Here is a 10,854-nt window from a genome sequence, read left to right on the forward strand (position 1 = left end):
AAATCTACTTGAAACAGACTGATTTATTGCTTGTGTAGTTGAAAAATACATGAGAACAGGACCTTGAAAAAAAATAATCACATATTAAATCGCAATCGTAATATTGAGGAAAAAAATCGCAATTAGATTATTTTCAAAAATCGTTCAGCCCTACATTAGAATCATAAGTGCTGCCACCTCATTGTAAACGGCATCATTTTTTGAGGCCATGTAAACCTGTATTTATACTAGTGTGGACATGAATGTTTTTCTACAATATTTCCTCCTCATGACAGTAAAATAGGCCATTCTAAGCCAATTTACTGCTTCACATGCGGTTGTGTTTGTGTGTGTTTGGCAGCGTGGAGGCATATCTACAAAAATATGGAAAATCTACAAATGTCATCAGAATATTCAATTTAATGAACTATTTATCAAAATGTCCCAGGGAATCACACCCCTGGCCTATGTTGTTCAATTTACTCATTCTGTTTTCTATGGGCTGCATGTGGTGAGCTTGGACAACAGGACCATGGGTCAATTTACACCAGACTTACACTTTAAGAGGACAAAAAATGACAATTGTGTTGATCGGGGCATATATCTTGGTTTAGGGGCTCGCTTACCTCCCAGGGAAAAAAAGTTCAGGCTCAGGATTTTTTTTTACTATCACCCCTGAAGTTAACGAAGGGCCTGCTTGTCAGTCATCAGCTGGAGCTGAAGAACACTTTGATGGTGTTGTTGTAGATGGTGTTGGATAGTTCCAGTGGATCCTCCTCCCTCGCAGCTGCCATCACCTCCAGAACTTGTCTGGGAGAAACAAACGGTGAAATGAAGGCATAAGGTAATAAAATAAAGAAACAAACAAACTAGTTGTACTTGTTTTTACTCACATGATATGACAGGGCTCATTTCTGTCCTTGAGACAGTGTCCCGTTTCCCATTTCTTCTTTGTGGGAAATGTGGTTTTAACATGTTTGGAGCCAGCGTGAGTGTTTTTGACGCCACACCACGGAGCATCTGGAAGTATGGAGTATTAATGCAATGCAGAAATAAAGGTGATGTAACATTTTAATGAAGTCGAGGGGAGTCTTGAGAGAACATCATGTACCATCTCAATTTTCACACATCAACACTGTATATGCATTAAAAAAAAAGTAATCAATATTTGCACCAAAAGAAAATCTGTTTTGCATTTGCACACAAACAGCGTGTTCGTCATAGACCTGTAATAAAACAGAGAAATGGCCCTAAAAAGACATCCCCTTAAGAGGGGGAAACAAAAATCTAAAGTTAGAACAAAAGGAAGCACATTTTGTGATAAAATACTTCATTTAGGTGATATAACCCAATTGAGAATATAAACATAAGTCTGATGCAGTTAGTATCCATGGAGACATTTCGGGCATCAGAAATATTAGTCTTCACAAAGTACACATCATGGTCCAAAACCCAGAGCAACATTTTGTGAAATGCTTCCCATGAAATGAGCAGCTTCTCACCTGTTTCAATCATGAGTCTCTCAGTGGGGACCGACTTCATGGCTTCAATATTGGCCTCTGTTTTCAAGGAGCTGAAAAGTTGTAATAGTAGTATTCAAAGTATTCAAGTAGTATTCAAGTATTCAAAACAACGGTGTGACTGCATAATGTGAGAAATGTCAGCAACATGTTGTACTTATTACAATGGAGTCACTCAATTTCAACTGGATGAAAAAAAAAAAGAAATGTCCCATAACTACCGGTACCTTGCGCTCTCTCCAGAGTAGGCAAATATCCTAAATTAGATATCATATTATGTATTCTAAGTAGCTCTAATAGGCTTATTATAGTGTTTAATTTATAGAATATGTTAACCAACCTGGTTTTACCAGCAGATTTAATGGTTTTATTCTCTCCAACACAGTATTTATATGGGAAATTGAATACAATTTTACAGTTTTTATTTGGTCTAACTATGTGTTCCAACTTAATTGGCTCATTTCAACTGGAGCATTTATTCTCGGTTACAAAAGAGTAAAGTGACAAGAAAAAAATTACAGCTAAGATGGAATTGTGATTATGTGTAATTTAAGGAAGGTTCAAGTGCTGGTTTTCAGGGCCAGAAGTGTAAAGTATTGAAAGAGCATCATATAGCAAGGTCTTTTTTAATACAGCTGCTTCTGAGCGAATGAGTCAAAGTATCAATCTGATCAAAAAATAAAAGCAACACATCTTTTTTTTTCCTTTTTAAAACGGAGCAGAACTAAAGGCTTTGTTTCAAAATCCTCTCACCATCCATTAATGCCAATGTAGAGGTCCAGGTCCAGGAGCGCAGCAGCGTCCTCTGCTGTCCCATCAAATGAGTGGACCTGGAGATAAAACAAATAAAATAAAAACAGATGTAATCATCAGGAATTAGACCAGTAATGTGTATACAAGTCCTTCAAAGAGCTAAAACTCAAGTAAAGTTTCAACAACAAACAAAACTAAGGCAGTTTCAATCAAAACCTAGGCAGAAATTTGATCTGAAAAAAGATTATAATGGAAAAAAAAAAGAATTGTCCTCACCACTCCTCCGACACACCGGTCTCGATTCCTCTTCATGATTTCTGTTGAATCATCAAATGAAGTTTGAAGTTTTACTTATGAATGAGACGAGGTGTTTACTGAGCAAACTGACCAGTGAACTCGTGATGGGCGTTTCTGCAGTGGAGGAACATGGGCAGCTTGGTCTCCTCCGCCAGCTCAAACTGCTTCTCAAAGTATCTGAGACACACAGGACGTGGAAAATAGAGGTCAAAGGTCAAAGGAAGGCCGGTGGAGGACTGATGTTACGACAAAAGATGTGAAAACAAACTAAATAAAAACAAAGAAATTGTGCGGAAGACCATACAAAACCGGCCAAAAAAGTATCGGGACATATAGTTATTAATGTTTTTAATATATATTAAATCGTTTTATATATCATTGCATTTAACGTCACTTCCGGTCGGCGGCCGGCGTCACTTCCGGCGAAGTAAGCGAAACTAACATGGTTTACATGTTTGAATTGTGAAATGTTATACATGTTCATGTTCATTCAGCTGCTGTTATTCATTTCATCCATTCAGAATGTTGCACTAAGGTTAAGCCAAAAAGTATTTTAATTTTCTTGTGTTTGTGATTTTGACTGGATGTCATTCAACTACCTCTTTTAAGTTAAATGTATTTATTTTTGTTTATTTTTATTTCACTATTCTGCACTTTTTGTTTTAGTTTACAAGTTCATGTTTTTACATTTTGTGGCACCAGAGCTGATAAGCTTTGTTGAAATATGTCCATGTTGTTCTCCAATGGACAATAAAAGAAACTGAGTTTTAGTCCTCTTTTCTTTTTTTTTAATTCATTGCCAAAATGTATCTGATCGGGAAAAAGTATCGGAAATGTATTGGGAGCAAAAAAAAGTGATCGGATCGGGAAAAATCGGGATCGGCAGATACTCAAACTCAAGTGATCGGGAGCTAAAAAATCCTGATCGGGAAAACCCAAATATATATATATATATATATATATATATATATATATATATATATATATATATATATATATATATATATATATATATATATATATATTTATTAGGGGTGGGCAAAAATATCGATATGGAAATATATCGCGATACTTTTCCAGCCGATTCAATATCGATATTCAAAATTTGAATATTGTTTTTTTTTTTTTTTTATCCCCGATTTTTTTCCCATTATATCACCCAGTGCTCCTACCTAAGTGACAGTCCTGGGCATTGCCACTCTCTACCAACCCTGGGAGGGCCCTGCACTGAGCTCAGGTTTTATTTCATTTTATAATTTATTTTTTATATAACACAATTGCCTGTCCTTAAAAAATTAAAAATAATGGACAGAAGTTTATTTATTTATGGATTTATATCTATACTGACTGATCACTGTGCCTGTCCTTGGTTTTAGTACCATCTTTCTTGTGTTTATTATCATTTGCCACATAATTAAAGCAACCTCATACTAAATTTAATGTTAATTTCATATGATGTAAATAATATGAAAAACATATACAAATATGTTGTAACTTTAGCTTGAATAGTTATAATAAAACATTGTTTTGACTCAGTTTGTCCCATGAATTGTCACTATAATCTGATGAACGTGCAACTCGGATTTTAAGATCCATCACTATCATCTGATGTACATATATACAACTTGGATTTTAAGATGTGTAATGCATTTTTAAATTTTTCGGTGAACTATGTAGAATATAATAATCGGGATATCGCATAATCGGGATATCGCAATGTGTATCGTATCGTGGCTCAAGTATCGCGATGTGTATTGTATCGTGAGGTCATTCCCAATACCCACCCCTAATATATATATATATATATATATATATATATATATATATATATATATATAGTAACTGCAGCAGGAAACAGACCTAGGGCAATTTATAACCAAACAAGACACAGTAGTCACTTATCTTTGACAAAAATGTCACGAGAACAGAAAAGCCACTCCTAATGAACGACGATGGCTATCACAGTTCACTGATGGACATCTCTGTGAACAAATCTGCCACATGAATTTAAGCGTTGCCAATCATTTCTTGTTGCATTAACCTCCTCGGACCTGGTACAATTCTTGTTCTCATTGCTTTGGGTCTGATATAGACAAAAAAACATGTGATGTCCAGATATGTGTACACCATGTCTTTGGAGGTTAAAATACACCAACATCTGTTAGAGCAGGAGACGGTTGTGTGTGAGTGCTCAGTGAAGATGGAAGAGCTTACTTTAGTTGAGTCTCCTTTGGGCAAAATTCCAACCGGTCAAAATCTGGAACAAGAAAAGACACTTTGTTATCATAATTTCACAAACTAAATAGTAACCATCTGCAAACCAAACAGTTGAATTTCTGTCATGTATATTGATATTTCTATTACTGCATAGAGCAGGGATATTCAACTGGTGGTCCGCCAGAAGCTTTTATGTGGCCCCTGGTCATATTTCAAAAAAGGGGGGGAAAGTAGTGTTGTCCCGATCGATCGGGCCCGATCACGGCATTTTCAAAACATCAGTATCGGACAAACAAGTATCGGGACATACCTAGCTATTAATGTTTTTAATATATATGAAATCGTTTTATATATCGTTGCATTTAACGTCACTTCCGGTCAATCGCCGGCGTCACTTTCAGTCAGCGGCCGGAAGTGAGGAAGTAAGCGAGACTAACATGGTTTACGTATCGCATTTTGTTAATTAATAAAAGTTTAACATGCTTTGTAGCCTTTTCAGTTGGTTAATGATTCATTGGACAGTGTTTGTACATGTTAATCTCTGTTGCAGATGTTTTTTACTACTTCAGATTTTTTGCCAGTGTTGCACAGTGATAATGTTTGTCACATTATTTGTTATTAACCTCCGTTTACAGAGGACTTGTTTACATCATTAGGATTCTAGGATTTAAATCTTTTTCATTTGAATCTCTAAATGAGGACTTTACATTTCAGATGAACTTCTAAGCCTCCTATAATTGCGATGGTTTTGTTTTGCTGATATAATGCACAGATGTGTCATAAATAAAGGAGCTTAGGGTTAATATTTTGGTTTCTTATTTATAACATCAAACTGGCTACTATGGACTGAAATGCTTAATATAATATTCAAATAAGGAAATTTTGGTGGAAAGTGGTGCTTTGTCATTATGGCGTGTTTTATTAAAAGTAGGTCAATATCAACTTCATTAAGTTTGCACAATGCATAGTTTCAAAATGAACTTGCATTTAAAATAATATTTCTTTATCTGAATATTATATTTAACATTCACAATGACTAAATCTGGAGACAATTAATACATAATTCATATGTAAACTAGACAGATATATTCTCCTGCTCATTCCTGTGCACAAATGTATTATATATATATATATATATACACACATACATATACATATACATATACATACACACACACACACATGTATTTTCCACTCTTTGAGTGCAAAATACATTTTGAAAACCCCCACATTTTGTGTGGCCCTCTCCATACAGTCCTTTTGCAGATGTGGCCCCCTGCCTAATCTAGTTGAATACCCCTGGCATAAAGACAACCCTGTGGTGTTCACAAACCTAGTCCACATTCTCCGATAGCCACCACCTTCCCTCTGTGCGCCGCCGCCAGCTCCCTGAGCCCCGACAGGTACTGGGACTCTCCCGTCTGCTCAAACTCGCTGCAGCGGGTCGGGTGGCAGCCGACCGTGCAGTAAAACTCATCTGCAATGAAGCACAGCACTCTCACGTCTTGTTCAACAATATGATCCTGCTGGGAAATCAAAAACAAACTATTTCAATGCACTTTATTGCACAACTGGCGCTGGTTCTGGTACCTCTGCTTTCAGCTAGTTTCAGCGCTTCCCTGCTGTCTTCCAGGTTCCCTCCTGTTATCATGAACTGTAACACAACAACAAATAACTCACAGCAGCATGACACTCAAAGGAGAGATTTTACAGCCATGCATACAAGTCCAGCGCTTTGAACAGAATTTCCATGTCTATTCTCACAGAAATGATGTCAAATGATGTCAATTTAACAGATTTTTAGTGGGTGTAATGTTCATATTGAATGAATGAATGAATGAATTAATTAATTAATGAATTAATTTATTTATTTATTTATTTCGAACATGCATATAAAAAATAAAAATAAACAGTAACATCTTCATATGCACATAGGTTCGAAAAAAGGAGTAGGAAGAAGTGTACACTTTTTCCTAGTTCCTAGCCCTTTATAACTCTATGAATTTACATTATTGCTATTATATCTACACAATATCCATATAAATATAGTCTATATAAATACTACGTAAACATGCCAATTACTAAATTAATTATCCATATATAATTATATAGAAAATATAAATATTACATAAATATTATATCAATATATAGAAAATACAAATATTATATAAATCTATATAAATATACACTATATAAACTACATAAATATCTCTTTAAATATATATATATGCTACATACATAATAAATATATTATATACATTACATAATTATAACTATCCCTCTCAACATATAATATATACTACATAAATATCCACATAAATATCTAAACATATTTTAAGCAAGTATAATATACCATTTTTCCCTATTTTATTTGTTTCTCACACTCCTCGTTAACCCATTTCCTCTTCCATATACCTGTTTATAAATCATTTTTTGTATCTCTTTTTAAACAGATTTATGTTAGTACTTTGTTTCATTTCCTGCTCCAAACTGTTCCACAGAGTCTCCACAGTTCCATATGCACATGCTGCACATTGTTTTTCCTACTTTATGTTTTCTAAAATTGAGTTCTCCCCTTAGATTATAGTAATAATATTGATGCCATTTGCTGACCAGCAAATCTGATCAGTATGATTTTCCTGACACCTTCCGTTAATAGTTATTTGGAATAAAAACAAGGTGGAATGGGAGTCACAAAATTCATGGCAGTCAGAAAAATAACTATAGAAGCTTCACCTGCAATGACTGGTGGGTAATCAGGGATGCTCTGCAGAAATCCCCTCGTAAGATTGTGGATAAAAACTGGCTCTGTTTTTATACGTTAGCCTTTCGCCACATTAACGTTCAAAGTCCAAAAATAACAACTACGGTACATGTAATTAAACATAGATGCCGGTGTTGGAAGTTCTTTTGTCATCTGTTGTATTGCCGCAGTTCTGCAACCACTGAATGCCGTTCTGTCCATTTGCATGAGAGCTGAATGATTGGCAGAAACGTATTTAACTGCATTTATTTAATTGATTTTTTTTCTTGCAGTCCATTAGTGATTATCAAGCTCTGATCCAGTATTCACTCTATGTTAGATGTTTTGGAACATTACCACACTGACCTGCTTGGTAAGTATGAGGTCAGTATGCCGTTCACAGACAGCGATTCTTTAACTAAAAGCAGTCGCAAAAGCAACAAACTTGACCACAAACCACTTGCTGGACGGGTAACTTGACTAAAACACATAGAAGAGTGATTAGCAGTCCCTCCAGATAGACTGAAACTTTCGACTCTTACACCATATTTCGTAGTGTAGGATGTACCTTACATCTTCCTCACAGCTGCTAATACAGCGTACGTGGTACAGTAACTTTCTCATAGCTGCTAATACCAGATACAGAAGCTCATGGAGGGTCACACTCTTGGGGACCATGGTGACACGTTCTTATCTTATCTAAACGTGAGATGCTTCCTCTCTTATCTCAGCCTCTGCCCGTTATCTGCTCTCTATACGTCTTTACATGGCATTGATCCGGCCCTGGACTCGCTCCCAAGATCCCCACCGGGAATTACACGGTTCTGTACACTCAGGAAACTGTACTTTGTGTGTCCCCTTCATGAACTCCTTTCCTGTCCTCGTATTAACTTTTTCAGGCCTTACTGCATTTTTAAGCTTGTAATATTGTGTGAGCCTAGTTACACTTATATATTCTTTATAATGCATTTGTGAGATTAAATACACTTCTATGCTACTTGAAATAAGATGCCTCCACACTTGTGGCAACCATATAAGAAACACTTAAATACATGAGAACCACACTCTAATATGAGTCTTTTGTTAGTAATCACATCTCTAAAAATCATCGTTATGGTTTTTGCATTAATATCTGTCATACTAATCCAAAATCTGCCACTGCACACGTGAAACATGTACTTTACCTTCAGGAAAAAGGTTTTTGGAGCATTCTTGTGGCGTAAATGTGTATATACTAATATGACACCCATATACATTTTAAAATGAATTTATAATATGATTTCATCTTATTTTAAGGGTTCTGTGGCCCAATATATAAAACCTTACCACATGTTCAGCATGTGAATATCTGTGGATATCGTTTTATCCGTTTGCAATTTCTATCTAAATTTGACTAATTGTTCAGTGCTGATTTGTATTGGTTAAAAGCATTTTATTGCAATAAAGGTCTGAAATACTTTAATCAATCATCATAGAATTTTTAACAGCAAAAATGCAATTTACTTGCACATTCTGACTTTTTAAGATTGAATGCTTCAGCGTTTGGTTTCAGAAAGATTCTACAATGACAACACACACTTAAATGAAAGCGTCAGCATAATCTCTATAAAATATAAAAGTGATTTTCATGAAGGTTTGGCATGTTGTGTAGCAACCAATCAATTCAAAACGTCACTGCTAGTCGCACTAGTAGTGGAAATTGCTTTTACTTACCTTTTCAGCTCCGACTTTAAGAGCTCTGTCGATGATCTGATCAAAGTCATCTGGCAGAAAAACACAATTCAGACAATTATGATCTAATCAGTCCTAGAATATAGATAACGGTGAGGAAGTGGCTCACCATCATGTTTCTGCTTCCCTCTGTACAATCCTCTGAACATCGGATCTGTCAGGTTCACACCGATATCTGGACAGGGAAAGGGTGATTGATTACTGTGAAGTCAGCAGATGTATCAATACGTCTTGTAATAACCATGTTATGCACATAGTGGTGCACAAAAGCATAGCACGATACATTGGTGGTGACTGCAGGTACAGACTCCAGAAACTTACTTACAGCTTCTTGCATCAAACAATACATATTTGTAAATGATATAGATAAAATGTGAGTAGTTACCAAAGCATTTCTGAGCAACTAAATCATTAAAGCACAGTAATACTGCAAACTTCCAAAATCCAGACAGGATATGAAAAATCTTGTTTCTGTAAACATCACTTCATAAAGTAAGAAGATCAAGACGACAAAGAGACTCAAAAGTAAAACTAAGAAAGAGAAATGTCAATTCCTTCATGAATAAGTTGCTTCAATATAAACATGTCTGTACATTTACTTATTAAGAAGCAACAAAACTGAAAAGACTACTACTGTAAACTGGACTTTATTCTTCTGTCTGTGTCAACAAATACACAAATACCCAGTTAATGTCTCATTTATTTTGAGATATGACTTGCCAGCAAGAAACATTACAAATGTTGAAGTGAAAACGTGACATTTTAGGTGGTTTCTCTTCAGTTTAAGTAACTACTGTTTTTCTTTATCTGTGTTTATAACAGAATCCACAGCTGCACTAAGGCTGAAGAGCTGAACTGCTTTAAACTAAAACTAAATCTGTTGTGAATCCTTGCACAGCTGAAAGTGTTTATGTGTTGCCAGGTTTTTAAGCACTAATTCATTAGCTCCCACGCTAATTCAACCCTCAGGTTGCTCTTTTTAGAAACATGCGCAAAAAGTAATGACACCCACGTTTTTATCCTGGTTTGTTTTCGTTCAGCTTGTCAAAAAACACAGATCTTACCAATGAATTTGTGCCGTGCCATGTTTGTAATCGTCCTAAAGAGCCCCACGCCTGCAGCCATGTGTGACCGTAATAACTGTAGCTCGAGAGAACCTCATAAATATACCAGCTTGTTGGCAAGACCTCCCATCTTATCCAAGCATTGTGAATACGTTTTAAACTCTGTTGCATTTAGGTAGGTATTTTTTATATATATCTAATATATATAATACTTTGCTGTTGTTTTATTCAAAAGATTATAAATTCAAGTGCGCGTTATTTGAGCATGTACGGTTTTCTGACGTCCGTACCATAGACATATATTACATAGACGCCTCATCGACCGCTGCTGCCTCTCGGCGCTGGCGAGCCGTGCGGCCGCCATCTTGGAGCGGGCACCCGCTCCACTCAGTGTCATCCATAGATATCTATAACGCCTTTATATATATCTACCGTATTGTGTCATCTGTCTGGCTGCGTAATTAAGTGTCGGCGTATTTAGTCAGTAATAACTCGCAGAATACAAAACTGATTTTCACGGGGGGAAGGGGTTCTGCAAACGTCATACATC

The 10,854-nt window shown here is 35.9% G+C and overlaps 1 protein-coding gene across 1 annotated transcript; it reads right to left on the bottom strand.

Moving 5' to 3' along the window:
• On the bottom strand, positions 1 to 10,380 carry tatdn1 (TatD DNase domain containing 1). The gene is made up of 12 exons (XM_061741449.1): positions 10,305 to 10,380; positions 9,350 to 9,415; positions 9,223 to 9,272; positions 6,357 to 6,420; positions 6,100 to 6,243; positions 4,764 to 4,806; positions 2,641 to 2,726; positions 2,529 to 2,569; positions 2,253 to 2,329; positions 1,482 to 1,552; positions 873 to 999; positions 1 to 789 (listed from the first exon to the last, which is right to left on the bottom strand). Exons 1-12 carry the CDS (start codon positions 10,363 to 10,365, stop codon positions 687 to 689), a joined length of 933 nt encoding a protein of 310 aa, XP_061597433.1. The 5' UTR covers positions 10,366 to 10,380; the 3' UTR covers positions 1 to 686.
• Between the last annotated feature and the right edge of the window lie 474 nt (positions 10,381 to 10,854).

The sequence above is a fragment of the Cololabis saira genome, chromosome 15, assembly GCF_033807715.1.
Source record: "Cololabis saira isolate AMF1-May2022 chromosome 15, fColSai1.1, whole genome shotgun sequence".
NCBI lineage: Eukaryota > Metazoa > Chordata > Actinopteri > Beloniformes > Belonidae > Cololabis > Cololabis saira.